This window comes from Brachypodium distachyon, chromosome 4 (genome assembly GCF_000005505.3).
Source record: "Brachypodium distachyon strain Bd21 chromosome 4, Brachypodium_distachyon_v3.0, whole genome shotgun sequence".
In the NCBI taxonomy this organism is placed as follows: Eukaryota; Viridiplantae; Streptophyta; class Magnoliopsida; order Poales; family Poaceae; genus Brachypodium; species Brachypodium distachyon.
The window spans coordinates 45,403,387-45,424,331 of NC_016134.3; the positions used below are offsets into that span (position 1 = coordinate 45,403,387).

A 20,945-nucleotide genomic window follows, 5' to 3' on the forward strand; every position below is an offset into this window, starting at 1 on the left:
TTTGGTCCGCCCGCCGATGTTACGTAGCTTGCCTGGTACGTTTGCTCATGCATGCACCGATGCACGTACGGCTCGCTCTTTCGTGTGTACTACAACTTCTGGAACGCCGGCGGGGGGATCTGTACGTGATCTACCTGGCATATAGCAACCAGGGTTCTCGAATCTCGATCCAACTGAACTCCTCTTGTTCTGATTCTTGCACAGGCTTGCTCTCAAATCTTTTTAGACTTGGCAAAACCCAGCACAGAGAGACAGAGATAGAGAGGAGAGCAGAGTATTCTGATGTCAATCTGGTGGAGTATTGACTGAGAAAAAAGAATGGCCCTGCATCGACAACTTCCTCCCCTACTGTTTGCTGCATCTCCACTAATAATAGAAGCATGAGAAGCACGTGTCGGATTCGCACGATCTGCACCATTCATATATGTTACTCCCTCTGATCCTAAATTCTTGATTCAAATTTGTCCAAATATGAATGTATCTATTCTTAAAAAACGTCTCAATACATGTAATATTTCGACAACAATTTAGGATCGGAGGGAGTAATTAATAATCCGTTGGTTTTGCTGGGATACTGTAATCACCAATCATCCATCAATTCGATCAGGTGCTGTAATGTAAAGAGGTGAAGCCTTTTTCTCACATGTAAACCAGCTTCCTTCAGAGTATGTTTCAGTTGTCTTTATTGCCGTTAATTAGCACTACTTAAGCAATGTTTCCCTGCATCTTAAAGGGCATTGGTATATAACCAGCAGCTACTACTACTAATTTGCTGTCAACGAATGTCGATCGATCTGGTATAAATGTGGTTTATAGTATTGTATCATTGTCGCACGTACATACAGTTTCATTGTCAGTAACATATCCATCAGGTTGGGTCCAAGTAGCATTCAGTTATAGATGGACGCACCCTTCACTCATCCCAACACACATACTCCACATGCGTCTTCAAGTACAACGATGTGTCGATGCATATTATCCATCACGAGCTAGCGTGCGTACATCCAAAAAATGTCCCACTCACAAGTTTAATTCCAGTGTTCCATCGCCATCTCTGATCAGGTCCTGTGACCTGGAAACATACAGCGACAACCTGATCGGTCGACCAAGGCGTGCTTACATACCGGGAAAACAATTCAAACAAGGATCAGCGACAAAGAAGATACTGCTAGATTTGCATTAGCAGAAAACCAATAACTGCACGCATCCGTTGAAAAAGCAAAAGAACAGTACGTGAGCTAAAAGAGCTACATATTGCACCGCCATACATCAGGCAGCAAGAAGAACTCTTCCACGTTTACGGTTATTAAGATACGATGTCAACAAAGCCTCGATTAAATGCCCTCCTTGTTTGGCTTGTGTTCGCAGCGACCATATTCTGTCAAATTCACCATAGTGCACTTTGATTCGAAGCATGACAAAAAGGAAAACAAGAAACAAGCATGCCCTGTTCCTACCGACTTGAAGGGGACGAACGAAAGTAAATCCAACAGGTCGACAGTCATATTTGCCTGCGATGGTGAGTGAATGAGCAATCTTCTGACCTTTCAGTACCGTAGTTGAACCTGAGAAAATTCACACGCCTTGGCCTTCCCTGGAGCTAATTTCAGCGGTGCTGCTTCTGCTTGATACGAATCTTATCAAGGGTTATGCCGCCATCAAGCAAGAACGTTTGAACCTTGGGGAGTAGGGAACATTCGGACGGGCATATGATTTCCACACTCTCAAGCTGGTTGCATGCAAATGATCTTTCTTCCAGTGCTCCAATAATGGCAGGTTCTTCCCCAAATCGCTGATGCGGCTGGCAAGACAGACATAATTTTTTTTATCTCCACGACACATGCAACATAAAAGTGTTGGAGGATCAAATATACTGGTGGAAAAGGAACCACATACTTCATTTAGTATCAGAGTCAGGTCCTTCAGCTTAGGTGACTTCTGAAGGAACACTATCAATGCATAGAAGTCCTCATGCACACACCATTCATCAAGAGTCAGGTCTGTAAGATTGCTGAAGGTTGGACACCATTGGCAATTATTTTCCATTGTTAGCTGCACAGGATTTATTAGATTAGGATGCAGCATAACATCGATGCCATGTTCTAGATTCTTTTTGACTCGGCCAAACTTTTGTAAACAGTATCAAGACATAGCTAACAATATGTGATTAGTCACTGGTTGAGAGTCTGTTGAAAAGTTTACGGGCGAAAGAGCTCCAGAACACATGGATAGGTCAAAACAGAAAAAAAAATATGATAACAAAAAAAATTGATACACTTATATTTTCCAACGAGAGAGCCATCAATATGGTGACTATGTGATTTTATCCGATACGCTTTGCATTCATAAGGCGCCATTTTTTCTTCTTATACTTAAAGCAATGGCAATTACAAAGCTATAGTGCTGAGATAATGAATAAGAAATGCCAGTGTTCCATTCCAAAATCAAACCACCAACTAAGATATTTTAATCGACAAGCTAGTATGTTGAGTATAAATTGAGTGTGTAAATTAGATTTCATTGAGTGGACACCAGACAGGCAGACAGCACAAATCATCCTGCCAACCGTTATGTAATGACTGGTGGCTCACACAGAAGAAGAAACAAGATGCTTATGGCTCACCATTTGCTATTGACAACTATCTGAAGATGAATGCGCTACACTAAAAAAAGAGACATGACAGTTAATGAAGTAAAATCTAGAAGCTTACCCGTCTGTTATCATAATTGAAACTCAATCTTCTAACCCGAGAAAGGCTGTCGAGAAACTGTGTGATATCAGGAGCATCAATAGCTTTGATGTTTTCCGAGATTTGTATCCATGCCTCCTCTAGTGATGCCATGTTTCTCAACAAAGGTAACCTGGGCCCCTCAGAATTATTGAAGGCCAGAGAAATGAGTCTTGGAGCAGAAATAGTAGCCTGGTGATCAGGTGGGAAATGAACTTGATCAGGGAGGGTCAAGACCTCGAGCGTCTGGGAGGAAACCTCAGTGTCCATAATCACGCAGTCATATAGGGACAGATGCTTCAATTTAGGGCAACCACTTTGGAGCTGCTCAAAGAAGCCTTGCATCAAAATAGCACTGCTGAGGTTCAGGCTTTTCAGGTAGTTTGAAGTGAACCCAGCATGATCGAGGTTCAATGCATACAGCCGATTGACAACCACGATGACCGAAGCATTGTGTTTCAACGCATATCTGATCCATTCGTTGGCAGCTGCGGATTTGTCTTGTTCGTCTTCCTCGGACACGTCTGCGGATTTGTCTTGTTCGTCTTCATCGTCTGCCAACTGGGCTTCTTCGTCATCCTCGGGCGCGTCTGCTAATTGGGCTTCTTCATCGTCGTCCTCTGCGATTGGGGCTTCTTCGTCGTCGTCCTCTGCGAATTGGGCATCTTCGTCGTCATCCTCTTCGAATTGGGCTTCTTCGTCGTCGTCCTCTGCGAATTGGGCATCTTCGTCGTCCCCGGACGCGTCCTCGGATTCGGTTTTTGGGACGTCCTTGCACACGCTGTACCAGAGGCAGAACTCTTGGAGAGGGACGGGGTCACGGGCCTCGAGGAAACGGTTCATGAACCTCTTGAGCAGCACCTCGCACTGCTCGTCACTGTAACCTTGGTCGTCGAAGTCGGTGATGTCGGCGTCGATGCGGGGGACGGACTTCCAGAGGTCGCGCCAGCGCCGCGACAGCATGCAGTCGCGCACCGCGTCGCGCGAACTCAGGAAGGACAAGACGTTGCGGAGGATGTCGTCGGGGAGGTCGTTGATCCTGGCCACGGGGCGGCGCCGGCTCGCGGGCGGATCCGCCATTGGGGCGCGGCAGCCGACAGGGCTCGGAGGCGTTCGGTCGAACAGGTGGCGTGCACGGAGACTGCAGGGTGCAAGAGTAAGAAGATTAGCGGCTATGGAGCAGCCATGAATCCGCAGGACGGGAAGGAACTCGAATCTCGGATGGCAGGACGAAACCTGAGCGACGAACGATTCGATTTGGAAAGATCGAGCAGAGGAGACTCCGCGAGATGAAGGGGGAATGGAGGAAGGAACCTGACCTGGCCCTCGCTGCCCACGGCTGCCTCTTCTTCCTTCTCCTCGGCCGCCTAAAACAGTTGATTCCAGAAAAAGAAAAAAAACAGAATGACAGAAGGAGTTGCGTAAATTTGTAGTACTCCTCGTGATACCGCCTTGTAGATGAGACGAATCAACCCAACTACGGAGTACTGTCTACGGTGAGTAATATACTCCGTACACCGTACTAGAGTAACTTACTAAAACGAGTAATTTTATAAAACCACACTTTTTAGATAACTTTGTCATGCAGCCATATTTAATGAAACACCGTCTGCAAAACCACACTTTTTGAGTTAAGTTGTCTCGGTAAACCCGAAAACCGCTTAAGTTGATGGTTTTGCTCAAATCCTGACAGATAGGCCCGCATGTGTTCAGCATTTGCGTACTGACGTGGTACTTCTGTTCTTGCACGTTTAATCAATCAATTAGCTTGCTTCTTGCGCATCGCTCCGGATTCCATCGGCCGGAGACGTCGGAAGTACTCGACGGGGCTGCGAAGTTCTGTTTCGAATTTGTGATCTGAACCAACATAATTTTCCTGAAAACTACTGTAAAAGTTTCGGTACTGCAAATCCAATCCTTGAAGCATATATGCTCGCTCAATGTTCTGACACAACCTTTTCAGTGGACGATCCCCAATTCTCCCCAACCCGTCCACGGTCGCAATCCTCCTCACATCATCCAGCAGCAGCTAAAACGCTGCTTTGCAGATTGAGATTGCATTGCAAGCCGGAACAGAGCACTCGAGAATCGTGGAGTACTACCGACCGATGTTGCGCGGAGGGCGTCGAGGCGAGAGCCGGAGAACCCATGGGAGAAGACGACCTTGAACTGCGCTTCCTCCTTGCGCACCCCGGACTTGGTGTAAGCCAGGTGCAGCCCGTCCCTGAGCCTTACCCTCGGCGCCGTCACGGGCGGGCCGCCAGGCGCCTCGCAGATCCGTGGCTTCACGACTCGTGGCGTCACACGGACCAGTGGCACCTGGCTGTTGCCCGCGGCAACACGAACATCTGCTCACTCGCCCTGTGGGATTCTGGCCTTGCCGAGATCGCTGCCGGGTGCCCCTCGCTGGATATCGCTTCCGAAGGTGGGGAATTAGACTGTGGGGAGGAGAAAGGGCAGAAGTGAAGTGACGAGCTTACGGGTCGGGTTCGGGCTGACTTGGCAACCGACATGTGGGCCCCGCTTGTTGAGCAAAACCATCAACATAAGCGGTTTTCGGGCTTACTGAGACAATTTGACTCAAAAAGTGTGGTTTTGCGGACGGTATTTCGTTAAGTGTGGCTCGGCGACACAGCTGTCCTAAAAAGTGTGGTTTTCTGAAATTTACTCCGGTAAAAACGTATGTCTCTACAAGTTTCACAATATTGTGTAAAATTTATGCACGGAAAAAAGACGCATATGTATTTAGAAGGGATTCACAAATTATGTCGATGTACTACAATTAGCTGCCACCAAATTTAAAAGTCTGTACCGCTCTAACTAACTATTCCTTCGTTCCATAATTCTTGTCGATATATTACATGTACATAAACGCTTTTTAGAAACAGATACATCTATTTTTGGACAATTTTGACACAAGAATTATGTAACGAGGGAGTACTACAGTACTGTTAAATAAGTGTTTCTGAAAGTAAAAAAAGGTTCAGTATGTTTCACTCTCATCTCAAGGAGTTCACAGTTCATTTAATTAACCTCATTTTAACTAGTATCATACAATGGAATCGGTGCTTCCAGTATTATCGCTTGCACGTTCAAGATTGTAATATAGGCATATACATTCCGGTATGGATTAAAGGAAAAACGTGCCTTACTGCCTCTAAGCTTCCAATAGAAGAAAAAAAGAGGTACGACTGGAATTGCACAAACTAGAAAACAATTAACAGCACGCATCTTCAGTCAAAAAAATGACAGCACGCATCAGTTGAAAGAGCAAAACCACAGTGAGCTATATATTGCACCATACATCAGGTAAGAAGGACTCCTCCACGTATAGGATTCTTAAGATACGGTATCAACAAAGCCACGTTTAAACGACCTTCTTGTTTCGGCTCGCGTTCAGCGACAATATTCTGTCAAATTCACCATTGCACTGTGATTCTAATTTCTAAGCATGACAAATAGCAAAACAAGAAACAAGAATGCCATGCTCCTTCCAACTTGAAGGGGAACGAACGGGAGTAAATCCAACAGGACAGTCATATTCTGCAATGGTGAGCGAATGGCCGATCATCTGACATTTCGACTCTACTTGAACCTGAGAAAGTTCACACGCCTTGGCCTTACCCGGTGCTAACTGCAATATGAATCTTATCAGTGGTTATGCCTCCATCAAGCAAGAACTGTCGCACCTTGGGGAGCATGGAGCACTGGTTCTTCAAGCATACGATTTCCACACCCTCAAGCTGGTTACATCTAAACGATCTTTCTTCCAGTTGTCCGATAATTGAAGGTACCACCCCAGATTGCTCCGTCGGCTAGCAAGACAAACACAAAAGTTTTATCTTCACAACACATTTATGATTATTATTGGGGGATCAAATATAAAGGTGGAAGAGGAACCACATACTGGTTTTAGTATCAGAGTTAGCTTCTTCAGATTTGGTGACTTCTGAAGGAAGACTATCAATCCATAGAAGTCCTCATGCACACACCAGTCATGAAGAGTCAGATCTGTAAGATTGCTGAATGTTGGACACCATGGTAATTATTTTCCATTGTGAGCTGCACAGGATTTAAAAAATCAGGATGCAGCATAACATCGATGCCATGATCTAGATTTTTTTTGACTCGGCCAAACTTCTTAGCAATATCAAGACAGAGATAACAAGATGTGAGTTCACTGGTTTAGCGTCTGTTGAAAAGTTTACAGGCGAAACGAAAGAGCTCCAGAGCACGATGGATAGGTAAAAAAAATCAATGCCAATTACAAAGCTACAGTGCTAAGATAATGATTAAGAAATGCCGGTGTTTCATTCCAAAATCAAACCACCAACTAGGATATTTTAATCGACAAGTAGGTGAGGGTAAACTGTGTACGAATTAGATTTCATTGAGTGAACACCAGACAGCACAAATCATCCTGCCAAGCAATTAGGTTTGCACGTATGGTTATGTAATGACTACTGGCTGACACAGAAGAAAAAACATGCTTATGGGTTATGGCTCACCATTTGATATTGACATGTATCTGAAGATGAATAGGCTACACTAAAAAAGAGACATGACAGTTAATGAAATCATATCTAGAAGCTTACCCTTCTGTGTTGATAATCGAATTCCAATCTTCTAACACGAGAAAGGCTGTTGAGGAACTGTCTGATAGCAGGAGCATCAATATCTTGGTTTTGTCGCGAGATTAATATCCATGCCTCCTCCAGCGATTCCATAGATTTCAATAAAGGTAGCCCGGGCCCATAACGAGAATGGAGGATCAGAGAAATGAGGCTTGGAATACAAATACCAGGCTGGTCACCAAGGAGGTTGATCGTGAGGGACAAAACCACGATCGTCTCGGAGTAAATATTAGTGTCCAAAATCCGGCACTCCGATAGGAACAGGGCCTTCAATTCAGGGCAATAATTACTCAGCTGCCTAAAGAAGCCTTGGACCAAAACAGCCCTGCTGAGCTGCAGGACTTTCAGGTGTTTTGAAGTGAACACATCGGGAGCGAGGTAGTACGGCAAGAGACGATTGATACCCACGATGTGCGAAGCATCTTGCCGTGACGCATAGCTGATCCATGCGTTGCGTCTCCGGATTGGGCTTCTTCGTCTTCCTCGGACTCTCTGTACCAGAGGCGGAAGTCTTGGAGAGGGACGGGTCCACGGGCCTCCAGGAAATGGTTCATGAACCTCTTGAACAGCACCTCGGCCTGCTGGTAACTTCGACCTCGGCCGTCGAAGTCGAAGACGAGGGCGTTGATGACGGGAACGGACTTCCAGAGGTCGCGCCAGAGCCGCGACTGCACGCAGGTGCGCACGACGTCGCGCGCGCTCAGGAGGGACAAGACGCTGCGGAGGACGTCCAAGGGGAGGTCGTTGATCCCGACGACGGGGCGCGCAGGCTGCTCCTCCGCCATTGTGGCGCGGCAGCCGGCAGGGCTCGGAGGCGTTCGGTCGAACAGGTGGCGCGCACGAAGGCTGCTGGAACCTGCAAGCAAGCGTGAGAAGATTAGCAGCCATGAATCCGCAGGACGGCAAGGAACTCGAATCTCGGGTGGCAGCAGGACGAAACCGGAGCAATAAGTGATTTCGATTTGGACTGATCGAGGAGAGAAGAATCGACGAGATGATGGAGGAATGGAGGAAGGAACCTGACCTGCCCCTTGCTGCCCACGGCTGGCTCGTCTTCCTCCTTCTCCTCGGCCGCCTAAAGCAGTTGCTTCCAGAAGAAAAAAAAAACAGAATGACAGAAGAAGTTGCGTAAACATGTGGTACTCCTCTTAAATACCGCCTTGTAGTAGATGAGATGAATCAACCCAACTAGCACTAGCGCGAGTTAACGTTAAACGAATTTCCAAACATTTTTCCACTGGTATCTTATGCTACTGAGTAACTTTTTTTTGACAGCATTGTAATATGCGAACTTAACTAAGACGTACTATCTCTACAAGTTTCACAATATTGTAAAAAGAAAAAAAAGCTCGCGAAAAATAAAGTTACAGGCACGCCCGCCCACATATGTAAAAATTGGTGGAAAAAAAATGAAGATCATTGGGTGCTGGAAAGAAATTACTCTATTCACAAATTATGATGATATACAATTCATAGCCACCAAATTGAAGAGTCGCTATGGGCACGTACGCAAATGTTCACATGTTTTGATCAAATTTCACATGTACTTTTTTCTAAATTCTACTCTCCGTTTCATATTAAGTGACTTTCTATTACATGTAACTAGACGCTTTTTAAGCATACATACATTCATATTTGGTCAAATTTGAGTCACTTAATATGAGACGGAGGAAGTACTTGTCAGCTACGTCAACGTCGTACGTGCATGAATTTTCTGCAAAGAAATCCAGAGATGTTTGGCTAAACTCTAGCAAAAATTTCAAATAAGTTCCAGGCCACAGACATTTCAATAATGGGCCATCGGGGGCCTCTTTTCGCCTCGAATGCTTCCAGGCCTTTTGGTCTGGGCCGGGGCTGCGCATAGCTAAGTCATGCTCGGGTCCTGCCTGGTGCGACCGAGAACGCCCAGCCAGAATCGATGGCTCAGTCAGGTCATACCATGCACGCGTCCAGTCCAAACTAAACCGAAAAATCCACCAAGGCTGCGTTTTGCTTCGCATAGCGCCGCCAACAGTAGGATCGGACACTGCAGTCCTCCTGATTTTGTACAAAGACAAAAGTCACAATGATTTGGAGGTATACTGCAAAAGAGACCTTCAACTAAATTGGAGGCAATTAACGCACATTTCACTATCCGGCCCTGTCTGTTTTCTGCCAATTTCTGCATGAATCATGACATGCACCAACAAGGGCAACAACAACAAATGCCTGCCCGCCGCTCAGCGTAATTCTTCATCGGTATTCTATCCACAGATACTCAGCACCTACGGCACCGAGAGTCTGAGGCAGATGCTCACTTTTGTTTTATGGAGCCGAACGCTCTGCACCGTCCGGAAGGCCGAATTCCAGATGCCATGGGTCATGAATTACTTGCTGCCGCAGCGTATGTTAACTGCTGCTTCATTCCTCCCATATTAAGTGTCTTAAATTTGTTTAAAGATGATGTATCTATATCTAAAAAGCATCTAAGTGTCTTAAATTTGTTTAAAGATGATGTATCTATATTTAAAAAGCATCTAAATAGATGTAATATTTTGACACTTGATATGACTTGATATGGAACGGAATGGAACGGAGGGGTTAGTTCGTCTCGGTCAGGTGTTTCTGAAAGAAAAATGTGTTTGTGAAATGGAGTTCACGGTTCACTTTAGTTAATCTCATCTCAGCTAGCAGTAATTGTTTGCCAAAAAAGAGGTTTCGTTATCGTGTACCGCAGTAGCGTGCACTTGGAGAGAAGCGCTGCGGATAGTCGTTCGTTGGACACGCAACAACAAAGAGGTTTCTAAACAAGGAAGGAACAAAGCAGGCAAGCGGCACGTGCAAGCCAAGTTAGTTAGCAGCAAGCCAGCAAGCAAGAAGAGAAGGGAGAGAAAGCCAGCAGCAGAAGCGATTCGCAAATCCCCAACTAACAATCTTTTGATCTTCTCGATCAGGCGCTCGTTTGCCAAGCAAAATTGGCAGCAAAAGGGAACAACAACGAGAAGACGGACTCTAAACTAAATCCTTGCTCATGTTTCATTCCACCGACCACGAACAAAACCGGCTCCTACAGATCGAAGTCTCTGATCGATTCTTCTTGAAGAACAAGAAGAACAAAGAAAAAGGAAAGATACAATCCCCCCCGCTCTCTATGACTCGACGCGGCTGCTGCTGCCGAGGTCGCGGAAGAACACCTCCCCGGCCTCGGCCCCGACGAGCTCCATCTGGTCCTCGAGGTACTTCTGCAGCAGCCTCAGCCGGTCGCCGGCGTCCACCGCCGCCCCCGACCTCCCGCCGCCGCCGCCGCCGCACCTCTGCTCCGCCGCCGCCGCCCTCCGCGTCCTCATCACCCGGCGGAACCGGACGACGGCCACCGCGAAGCAGAGCAGGGGCAGCCAGAGCAGCGCCAGCGACACGGCCACGGGCACCGCGCACGCCGCCACCGCCGCCGCCGCGCACGTCCGCAGCGCCGGCACCCTGATGATCCTCCCGCCGCCCGCCATCCTCTCGGTCGATCGGCGAAGGCGAAGGGCTGGAAGAAGAAAGCAACCCCCTGGGCCTCGTCGCCTTCTTCACTCGCTCGCTCCGCTCCGGATTTGGATTGGGTTGGAGACGATGCGAGGTGGGGGATAGCGACGATCGTGGGACGATGGATGGCAAGAGAGAGCTTGTGCTTTTTATGATGGGAGCGTTTTGCTTGGCTTGGACCGGAGGCGGAGCGTTGGTGTGTCCGACTCGGAGGTGACTCCCCCGCTCGCCTTTGTATGCTTGCGCTCATCGCGTCGACCGCCTTTAGGCTTTTTTTTCTTTTTTGGCTTTCTCTTTTCTTGGAGAGGATCAGGCAGTCATGGGCCGTGATCGCGTTTGATTCTGTGGCCCACCGTCGGGGACACAAGTGCTTTGCATTATGATTCTGAAATTTCAACGATACATACGTGAGCATCCGTTGCCCCAAAAAAAAAAGTGTTCCAATGTTGCTAACAGTTACAAATATTACTACTCCCTCGGTCCAACAAAAAATGACTCAAATTAGTCAAAATTTGAATGTATCTAGACATGACTTAGTGTATAGATGCATTCAAATTTAGTCAATTTGAACGTAGGTAGTAGTTTTTCCATCCAACAAAAGATGTCACAACTTTGACTAAATTCTTTTCTTTTCTTGTGGAAAATACTTTAACTAAATTCGAATGCATCTACGCTAAGTCATGTTTATATACATTTAAATTTTAACAAATTTGAGACATTTTTTGTCACGCTGTCAATAAAATCTTCGATTCAAAGAGGGCCCCTGCGAGTTTGACATCGGACAGGCGCCCGGGCCACGTACAGTGGCCGCCGCGGCGCCACGGCGAGTGGCATCCGAGGACTGGGCCGCATTTCTTATTTTAAGAGGAGCGTTAATAGTCGCCGCGTTAACACTCGATGACAATGGTGGGGTAGGTGGGGCGCCCGTCACGTCGTGATGGGCGTGCGCAGGATCTGACCGGCGGTGGGTGCGCCGGATTCTCGGAACTTTGCCACGTCGATGCCAACGCGTCCATGTACCGCTGCACGCACGTATATAGCACTACCGCACGCACGAGCCACTGATCTTGCTCGATCGCTCTAGCATTACTCCATCCCTCTTTTTAACAATGCATAGGTAGGACCACGGATTTCCGTGCAATCTTAATTTGGTATGGATAAGCTTATCTTGGTCTCCTTGAGATGAACCGTGCAGCATCTCAGATGAGCACGCCCTGCCGGTCCAACGTACTATACGGAATTCTTGCACGGAATCTACATTCCAAAATAGAGTCTGAGGATCGTCACACACGCAGACAGATGTGCCGGAAAATGGACGAAGCCAAAGTACGTTAGCGCGCAGCCGCGGGGGAATTGGTTTTAGTTTGAACGCTTGGGTTGCTTGACCGGCTCTGTCTGACGGGCCACTCGCAGCCTGATGGTACAGGCAGCATTTTGATCCGAACTACGGCGGGCAACAGCCACCTGCACAACTTTATTAAAATTAAGAGCAGTATAAAGAGAGCCTAGCAGTATAAAGAGAGCCTAACAATATACAAGAAGGGGAAGGAAAGGAAAGTAATTACAAGGTACATTATTGCTCAATCAATGAGAAGGGCTTTCTTAGGAATAGAGTTACAGCGAGAGGACCTGAGATAAATGTCGGAAGAGAACACTGTTCCTGAAGACCTTGGCATTCCTTCGTTTCCAAATATTTCAGCACATCAATGAGCACAGAAGCATGAACTTTGTCGGATGGAGACTGAGTTGCAAGGTCCGCGAGACTGGCGCAAGAGGCAACATTCAGGTGAACAGGTTGGAGTGCCTCCCAAACGCATTCAAATCATGTTTCATTTGAATCATCGTGTTTCTCACGATGAGCCAAAGTTCGCACTCGAGTAAACCAGAAATGTATGACAACACACTGAAAGTGCTTAAGGAACATTTCAACACTAGTAGTGTGGAAACAACAGGAAAGTTGTAGTGCAAGAAATGAAATTGCTCCGGTAACAATTCAACATTGAATACATTTTTCAGTAAATGATCCAGCAATTTAAAATATAATGCACTGGGATTAAGAAAATGGTCGACTGAAAGGCAGTCCGTCCCTGAAAATTCCTTTCAGTTGGTTGTTAGCCATTCTTTTTTATACATATATACCGACGCAGTTAGGTTGTGCTCATATCTACAACCCAATTTTGCAACTCTCCTCTTTGCAACCTACATACAGAACTGACGAATAGAAATTGCTATATGGTGGACTATCCACAGATTACTAATTTTAAAGAATACCTCACATCCTCTGCATTTCTACTTCTATGGAACTCCTTGCCGTCAGGCTGTTTCTGGCCATTCCATCTCTAGCATTGAACGGCTCAAGGCAAGCGAGAGGGTTTCAGTACCTTGCGAGAAATTCCAAGCCCTCGATTTTATCTCCGGCTTTGATCATGAGCTGCCAATTCCTGTTAGTACTATCCACGACGCAGTGCTTTTCGTTCCTCTGTTGCACAAAGGCAGAGGGTATGCATCCCTCACGTATGCATGCTAAGCTAGATTATATTCCATCTTGTTGGCACATGCAATCAGGCATTGGGAAGGTGTATATGGAATCGTTAGGTTTCCTGAAAGCGATGCTCTTTATGTCACTGTGGTGCAATATCTCCTGCATGTGGCGTTTGAATTGACTCCATCTGCAGTTGACAGAAGCAATAAGAGTTTCATATAATTATAAATCAATTTGCGCACTACAAAAGATGGAAACATCATCAGATCATGAAAATGTCAACTCCGAGGTGTGTCACAATTTGTCAAAAAGACTAATGTGTTGAGAAAAGTAGGCAACAGCTACACAGGTCAGTCTTGGTTGGTGGAAGGATTACAAAGGCAGCTTGGGTCAGCACGAATTGCTTCAACAGTTAGATTTGGTGAAAATTTCTAGACGATAGCCAACACAGGAACTGATTTAGTTTGATTTATCAGACATTGTAGGCACATAATGGCAGCTGAAAACTGACCTGATATTCGGATCATCAAAAGATAAGACCAGCTTTCGTTTGTCAGGTTTTATTGTCTTTGCATTCCCACCAAACAGGTAGCGCCTGTGCCCCATCAGAAAGTGAGGGAAATTCCCCCCTTGAGTCGTCACAAACACCTCGCTCTGAACACAGACAGTGTAATCTATTGCTGCTAGTCGAGATGAGTACCCCTGCAAATAATAAGTTTGTAATTAGGAGCTAACAAATTGTATATTAGTGTAAAAGAATCTCTAATCCAACCTATATTCCAAACAATATGCAAAATTGAATGTAAGACAATGCTGTCCGAAAAACAAATGAATGTAAGACAATGAGCAGTTCAGTGCATTTGTGTACATCCAACGTTTAGAACAGCCTCAGGGTTGCTGGCAAAAACAATACCTCAAACTCAGCAAGTTCTTCGGGTAAAGCAAGACTTTCCTTGGTCTCCAAAAGAGGGAACATCTGGCGAAGGGGAGCCATGTATTTTGCAGCATTGTATATTTTACCAGAAGCAACATAGAGGAAGGTTGAATGGTCAAATCCCATGCCACGCAGCATCATACCAACCTGCTAAATTCAGTCAAAAGTTAATACATTATCTCTAGTAAGTCTTCTTGCATGTCTGAATGCTTTTAAATCGACAACTTAATTGATGGCACTGTACTTAAAGGTTAGCACTGGGCTTAAAGGTTATTAGTAACGGCCTGAAACTTCACCAACTAAGCAACAATAGTTTTATATTAAAAAAACAAGAATGATATCAACAAGCCTAAAGAGATCTTAAACAACGTAAAATGCTGAGTGCATGATTCGGTGCAAATTCCAGAATTGCAGTTTTTACAGTAGACAAATACAGGATATCCTAACCTCTAGAGGAGTAAGTGGACATTTTCCATCCCTTCTGTTTGCCTCAGGATTGATAACTCGACCAGGTCGGTGAAATTTCCCTCTCCAGCTCCTTTCACGAGCATTTTCCATTTCAATTTTCTCCTTCCAGCCACCATCATATGTACAGCATGAAAAAGCTACCATATCCTAAACAGTATGCACAAAGCCTTAGTAGGATGGAAGAAATGTGTAATAGTTAAAGTGCACAAGAGAGTGTATTAAAACCTCTTCAAATCGAAGATGCACCGAGACATATTTGCCACCAGTCGAAGAACTTTTTTTCATCATTCGGACAACCATATCCTCTGCAAGAAGCCTTACTGGCTCGGCAAATCTCAGTGCCTGGTAGTTCACCAAACACCTCAAGGCCTGGATATTTGATGGAACTGACTGAGCCAATCTATTCGAGAATGGAGCAATGCGCACGGCCCTGCATGGGATAGAAATAGAATGAAATCCATGTTCAATCAAGGCATCTCCTCTTTTGTGTGGTGGGAAGCATTTACTGTACATACCCTAACTCCAGTAATTTTGGAAGCACCTTGTGCAGATAGTGATGTGGAGATGAGTAGGCTTTGGTTCTCATATTTGGTATGCTGCTGATATTGTAATTGAAGCGAAGCAAAACATCTTCTGGCAGTTCCTTAACAACTCTTACATGTTTTCCAACTGTCTCGATAAAACGATTTTCGTCAAAAATATCACTAAATTTGCTGAAAAATATACACAAGGCAAACACATTATTATCCTGAAACTGTTTACGATAATATCGATACGTGGCACAGGTGCATGCACATAGGACAAGTGAAATTTGGGATCACAAAACCAAATGCTGTAATTAGATAAAAACTTTGCATGCTATAGACAATTGTAAAATTAGTATGACAAAACATGTAAATAACATATGTTTTAATCGTATACTGCAAACATTAGTAGTTATGACAATGTTGATATGTGGCACGGCACATAAGAAAAGTGAAGTTTGGGATCATAACACCAGATGCTACTGCAATTAGGTTGGAGCCTTGCATGCTACAGAGAATTGTAAATTTAGTATGATGAATCATAAAAAAATGTGGGGAAATTTAATCCAAATGTTATTTCATATGTCATTAAACAAATCAGGTTCAAGTACATTAATGCCAAGTTAGTACATACAAGATACATATCAGCACACGAAATAGGATGGCAAAAATGAAATTTCGTGGATACCACTACCAAAAGTGAGCTGTAGAAGTGAAATGAACTGTTTCAGGAAAGAATTAAAAAAGAAGTAATTTAGTTCCAAGGGACAACTGTTCCAGACAGGTAGGTATCAGATAAGATAAATATGACAATTATCTAATGTGACAGAACAAAGCATTGAGCAGAAAATTTTATAATTACCTAGGATCACGCCAAACACTATTCAAATGAAATATTGGGATCACAAGAGTAGCATTAAGCAAGCTGGCGACAGCGACCGCATCGCAGATCTGCATTGAAAAGACTGCACTGTCAATAATTATTACTCAGCATAGTGTGAACATTCCAAGGACATTACAGACATGAGACAACCACATCACAACTAATGGTAGAGACCACAGCACCGTTCTCAAACTCTCAGGTGAGAAGAAATATATCCGCAACAGAAAACAAATGCCATATAAAACAGGCCGATGAAAAAAAAGGACATGTGTGTTGTTCGACGAATAAACCACCTATGTGTGTACCAAGATAGTACTGGTGTCTTTCCAGCAAAAAGTCAGTGATGAAAGTTATCTCAACCGAGTGACAGTAATACTACATTACTTATATAGTGGTACACCAATAGTTGCAAACTTGCATACAACACTGGACTTCTATAAGAATATTAGCAATTGTATTGCTACTTGTAACCATGAGTCCATGACCGTAAATTTTATCTAAAAGAATGGCCGGGGAACTTACAGAAAGACGCTGTTGATTCAAACCGCCATTTGCTTCAACTATGAGATACCCATTTGAAGGCGGCAACTCTGCAAAGAGTCAAAAGTGATGCAGAATATCAATGCTAAATTTAATCACTGATGATGATTGTGGGACACAAAAGGTACAAATAAGTAGCTTTCAAGTGGGAACATTTGGTCCACAGGGAAATAATAAAAGGTTGCAAAGTGGAACCTGATCGAATCAGCCTCCTGTTGACACAAGGCATCCATACCTCCCCAGAGTTTTGATGATGTGATGTCATTAACTGCACAATACCAGAATTTTGATGTGACAATTGATAAGTGCAGATAAATTTATGCACAAAAATGAGCATGCTGGAAGTCTTCAGGGCTGATTTAACAAGTTTGTTCGTCCTGAATCCTGACGAGCATATTTCCCTAGCACTACTTTTCTACTCCCTCCGTTCCATAATTCTTGTCTCAAATTTGCCAAAAAATGGATGTATCTATTTTTAAAAAGCATCTAGATGCATGTAATATTTCGACAAGAATTATGGAACAAGGGAGTACATTTTAAAGCATTCTTAGACTGATTTAGCCCTGAACTGAAAACCCATTTCAATTTTCAACAGAGTACATTCACATCAGCTCAAAAGCAGAAGATCTGCCACCCAAAAGCTAGTTCTCTTCCTATGGAACAATATGTCCATTGCTTGGCATTGCAGAGGTATGCAACAGTTTCTACACAGAAGTACATCTAAAATCATGAGCAGAGCAGAGGGAAACAACCGTACGCAAAGAAAAATGCAGGGGGCACATGGCTTCGCTCACGGGAAGGAGCAAACTGGGAATCGGGAGCCGGACTTTTTCTGCAAATAACTTACAGACGAAGAATTCCACCTCACAGCCGGAGTAATAATTACTGCGCATCGTTCCCGTATAACCCAGAGCAAAGGCACCAAAAGGATCCCCAAATTCCGGAATATTTCCGCCTATTCTCGCGTACTCATGCATGAGCATTGCGCAAAGCATAACGAACCAGAAGAATCGAACGGGGCGACGCAGCCGAGGACCACGCGAGAGCCCCAGAATCTCCCACAAGGCCACAACGAAGGACTGTAACTGTCGCCGAAAAAACGAAGGACGGTAACTGTAATTAACTAAAAAAAAATCACCCCACCATGCTGCGACGCCAGGACGATGGGGTTGAAACGGAGGCGGAGGGCGCGGCGTCGTCGCGTATCTCCGGCAACAGCCGGTCGAACACGATGTGGCTCCGGTACACCGACCCGGGAGGCGGCGGCGTCGAGGGCGCGGGCTCGCCATGCCGCCGCCTCCGCAGCGACGCCACCGTCAACCCCGCGCCGCCTCCAGCAGAACCTCCTCCGCCGCCGCCGCCGAACACGAACACGAGAAGCGCTGCCGCGTACGCCAGCGCGAGGAAAAGGACCACCGCGGCGCGCCGCCTCCCCCAGACGCCGCGCCCCGCCGAGAATCGCCCCCCACGCGCGGCCTTCGCGGCTCCCCCGCCGCCTCCGCGCGCCGACGCCGCCACGGACATCTCTCTCGCCCGCCCCGTACGTCAGTGGCGGGGCCGTGGCAGGACCATGCGACGCGAGCTCCGCTCAGCTCGAGGAGGTCGCCGGTGCGGAGTTTTAAACGCGCAGAGGAGACGAGGTGGAAACGGGAGACCTGCAGTGGAAGGTGTTTGTTGGGTAACCGCCCGGTGAGGGAATGGGGTATTGGTATTCTATTGGGTGCTGGTGGCGGGGCCCGGAGTCCAGAGACGTGTTGACTGCTGACGTGGAACCAGCGACGGGTTCGCCGCCGCCTTGGGATATGCTGCCAAATATTTGAAACTTCTCCCAATGTGTTTTCTGTTTACACGAGATGCACGAAGATCTAGTAGTACTAATTAATAAATACCCAAAATAAATAAAGGCATTACTAAAAATAAGGACGTTGGATGAGATTTGTTAAGGATTGCTGCAAAATTATCCATCGGTTCTCGGTGTCAGCTCCTAAAACTTGCATTTATGTTTCGCTAAAAAATTGCACGGTTGTACTCCCTCCGATCCATATTAATCGTCGAAATATTATATATATCTAAATGTTTTTTAGACATAAATACATTTATATTTAGACAAATTTGAGACAATTAATATGCATCGGAGGGAGTAAAATTTTAGGCTGGTAATATACCTCCTCCTTGCATGTATACTATATGATTCCAAATCTAAATTTTCCAAAATTATAAAAGTACTATTCTTTAATATTAATTCACTTAATTGCAAGTCTCTTTGATTCTAAATATGTACCCTATGCATTAAGTGTGACAAATGTTCTATTGGCCAAAAAGAAAGTTCAAACCATATGCTCTTTGTCTTGATATTAGGAATTTCTAAATATGACCTTACGTACATGATTGGAGCGAGTACTAGAACATTAGGTGGTTGGAAACTTGGAACAATCTGAAAATTCAAACAACCAAGGATCAGGAAACACAAAGGGTCATCTACACAAGAATTAGATTAGTAATAAGAGGTTATTACGACACAAAAATAATATACTTTCTCCAATCCATATTAATTGTCTCAAGTTTGTTCAAATATGGATGTATCTATGTCTAAAAAACGGTTAGATACATATAATATTTCAACAATTAATATGATTCGGAGGGATTAATTGATTCCTATGAAAAAAAATATTTCCTAAGATATGATTTTTATACACATATGCGAAATATTATTTGTCCAAAATTAGTGAAAAACAAAAAAAAAACTATATTAATTTAGCATGATCTATATCCTAGACATGGACAATACTAACTTAGGCGTCTCGGTGCTTATCCTTTGTATTGTACCTAAAAAAAAAGGCTCATGTCCTTAGAGTGGAAAAAAGAATTCCACGTCCGTCGACAGAGTCGAGTCCTCCAAGTTATGAAGTCTAAACCACACACGCGTACGTTCGGTCCCGGGGGGCATACTATTCTTCGGTATTCTCTTCTTTGGTCGACGTGAATTTGTGGTGTTCAGCGCCCAGACGATCGGATCAGTGAGATCACGGAATACAGACCTGTCCATCTCAGAAAAGAAAAGGTATACAGGCGTGTGGTTCGGTTGAAAATTCACGTAGAACTCGCATTTCCTCGTCACTGCCTCGCTTCTCCTGCTGCTGCTGGCCCTGGCTTCAGAGAAGAGGAAAGGACGGCCTCTGCCTTTTGCTGTCTTGGGTGCTGTGCGGAACGAACGACCGTTGCCTGCTGAAAAAGCCTGGTAAAAATTCAAAGCTCGGCCTGGCTGCGTCTCTGCTGGTCTGCTCGAGCCATGTCAGACGCAGCACGTGAAGTAAAAGAAAAGAGATCGACCATGGACGCAGCTGCACTTGCTGGCTTCTTCTTCTCTCTTCTCTTGTTTAGCTCGGACCAATTTTCCTACGGGGTTCTTGGAAGCAACTTGTTTTTTTTTCTTAAGAAAAGCGTGTTTCTAGCCTAGATCTCAGGGACAAAATCTAATCCATCCTCAATCTTCTCATCTCTATAGCTCACATCCTATTTTTTATTAGTGTCGGTTAGTTCTGACCCACGATCCGCCTTTGGCGGTCTGGATTTGGCTGGTGTGGCCAGGATTGCTGACTAAGCATTGTAGAGAGTTCCTCTTCAGGATTTTCTCATCTCTCCCAATGCAATTCAATTTGCAGGCGGCTGTTGTGCTCGAGCAGTCGCCTGCTGCTCCGGTTGCTCCTGTTCGTGTGTTAGGCGGACATGTGAATGGGACATCTACTCCAACGGTGGCCGAGATGATTGCGTTCGGTGGGATCCAGGATGCTGCGACGTCTGGGGTGCGCTTCGTGCCCAGCCGGATGACGACGCTACCCAGTTGGAGCGCGCGGCTCGTCGGACTCGTGACCGCAACGAGAACTTTAATTCAGGTACAAATTTACTTTCAAAATTTTCTTTTGTTGAACTAACTGATTCTGAAATCATGGAGAGGGCTAGTCGTATTGGGGTGTCTCTAGGTTCTACTATTTCATCTGTTAGTGAATCGATTAATTTACTTAAGGATGTTGAGATGGAGAGAGCGCTTATCTTACTTCATAAGAATGTTGGGACTGCAAATGGGATGTAGATGGCTTACACAATATAGTTGTCTCGAAGATTTCAGATCTCTGTGTAGACTTAGATGATGAGTCGGTTGTCATTGAGGATGATCAGTCGGATCGCTGTGCGAGAGTCACACGCCCTCGAAAGAAGAAAGTCTACGATTGCTCAGCCGTTCGTCG

The 20,945-nt window shown here is 45.2% G+C and overlaps 4 protein-coding genes across 8 annotated transcripts; all 4 read right to left on the minus strand.

Moving 5' to 3' along the window:
• Positions 1 to 795: 795 nt before the first annotated feature.
• LOC104584768 lies at positions 796 to 4,195 on the minus strand. Of its 3 annotated transcripts, XR_001407472.2 has the most exons (5): positions 3,966 to 4,127; positions 2,712 to 3,870; positions 1,897 to 2,052; positions 1,545 to 1,801; positions 796 to 1,115 (listed from the first exon to the last, which is right to left on the minus strand). XR_001407472.2 is itself a non-coding variant. In XM_010240362.3 (4 exons), the coding sequence occupies exons 2-4, from the start codon at positions 3,807 to 3,809 to the stop codon at positions 1,607 to 1,609; spliced, it is 1,449 nt and encodes a 482-aa protein (XP_010238664.1). In that variant the 5' UTR covers positions 3,810 to 3,870; positions 4,049 to 4,195; the 3' UTR covers positions 796 to 1,606. The 3 variants fall into 3 exon arrangements, 2 of the variants coding, with proteins under 2 accessions (XP_010238664.1, XP_010238663.1); XM_010240362.3 differs by having other exon boundaries at positions 796 to 1,801; positions 4,049 to 4,195; XM_010240361.3 differs by having other exon boundaries at positions 796 to 1,801.
• Positions 4,196 to 5,966: 1,771 nt separating this feature from the next.
• Positions 5,967 to 8,502, minus strand: LOC104584769. 2 transcript variants are annotated; one of them, XR_001407646.2, is made up of 4 exons: positions 8,388 to 8,502; positions 7,325 to 8,219; positions 6,637 to 6,791; positions 5,967 to 6,544 (listed from the first exon to the last, which is right to left on the minus strand). XR_001407646.2 is itself a non-coding variant. In XM_024462966.1 (3 exons), the coding sequence occupies exons 1-2, from the start codon at positions 8,249 to 8,251 to the stop codon at positions 6,735 to 6,737; spliced, it is 984 nt and encodes a 327-aa protein (XP_024318734.1). In that variant the 5' UTR covers positions 8,252 to 8,327; the 3' UTR covers positions 5,992 to 6,544; positions 6,637 to 6,734. The 2 variants fall into 2 exon arrangements, 1 of the variants encoding a protein (XP_024318734.1); XM_024462966.1 differs by lacking the exon at positions 8,388 to 8,502 and having other exon boundaries at positions 5,992 to 6,544; positions 7,325 to 8,327.
• Positions 8,503 to 10,350: 1,848 nt separating this feature from the next.
• Positions 10,351 to 11,105, minus strand: LOC104584770. The gene has a single exon (XM_010240364.3). The coding sequence runs from the start codon at positions 10,843 to 10,845 to the stop codon at positions 10,492 to 10,494; it is 354 nt and encodes a 117-aa protein (XP_010238666.1). The 5' UTR covers positions 10,846 to 11,105; the 3' UTR covers positions 10,351 to 10,491.
• A 1,751-nt stretch (positions 11,106 to 12,856) lies between these two features.
• Positions 12,857 to 18,372, minus strand: LOC100827529 (O-fucosyltransferase 9). Of its 2 annotated transcripts, none has more exons than XM_003578800.4 (10): positions 17,845 to 18,372; positions 16,897 to 16,969; positions 16,684 to 16,751; positions 16,141 to 16,229; positions 15,270 to 15,467; positions 14,980 to 15,184; positions 14,734 to 14,901; positions 14,266 to 14,433; positions 13,864 to 14,054; positions 12,857 to 13,539 (listed from the first exon to the last, which is right to left on the minus strand). In XM_003578800.4, exons 1-10 carry the CDS (start codon positions 18,223 to 18,225, stop codon positions 13,404 to 13,406), a joined length of 1,677 nt encoding a protein of 558 aa, XP_003578848.1. In that variant the 5' UTR covers positions 18,226 to 18,372; the 3' UTR covers positions 12,857 to 13,403. The 2 variants fall into 2 exon arrangements, with proteins under 2 accessions (XP_003578848.1, XP_014757260.1); XM_014901774.2 differs by having other exon boundaries at positions 14,266 to 14,436.
• Between the last annotated feature and the right edge of the window lie 2,573 nt (positions 18,373 to 20,945).

Bases quoted from the DNA above. Each gene is read 5' to 3' on its own strand.
- LOC104584768 (XM_010240362.3), bottom strand. From the start codon at position 3,809: ATGGCGGATCCGCCCGCGAGCCGGCGCCGCCCCGTGGCCAGGATCAAC. The intron at 2,053-2,711 runs GTAAGCTTCTAG...AATCCTGTGCAG, and splicing joins TCAATTATGATAACAGACGG to CTAACAATGGAAAATAATTG. The intron at 1,802-1,896 runs GTATGTGGTTCC...CTGTCTTGCCAG, and splicing joins TGACTCTGATACTAAATGAA to CCGCATCAGCGATTTGGGGA.
- LOC104584770 (XM_010240364.3), bottom strand. From the start codon at position 10,845: ATGGCGGGCGGCGGGAGGATCATCAGGGTGCCGGCGCTGCGGACGTGC.
- LOC100827529 (XM_014901774.2), bottom strand. From the start codon at position 18,225: ATGTCCGTGGCGGCGTCGGCGCGCGGAGGCGGCGGGGGAGCCGCGAAG. The intron at 16,752-16,896 runs GTTCCACTTTGC...GACTCTTTGCAG, and splicing joins CAGGAGGCTGATTCGATCAG to AGTTGCCGCCTTCAAATGGG. The intron at 13,540-13,863 runs GTCAGTTTTCAG...TGTCAACTGCAG, and splicing joins TTTGATGATCCGAATATCAG to ATGGAGTCAATTCAAACGCC.
- LOC104584769 (XM_024462966.1), bottom strand. From the start codon at position 8,251: ATGGCTGCTAATCTTCTCACGCTTGCTTGCAGGTTCCAGCAGCCTTCG. The intron at 6,792-7,324 runs GTAAGCTTCTAG...AATCCTGTGCAG, and splicing joins TCGATTATCAACACAGAAGG to CTCACAATGGAAAATAATTA.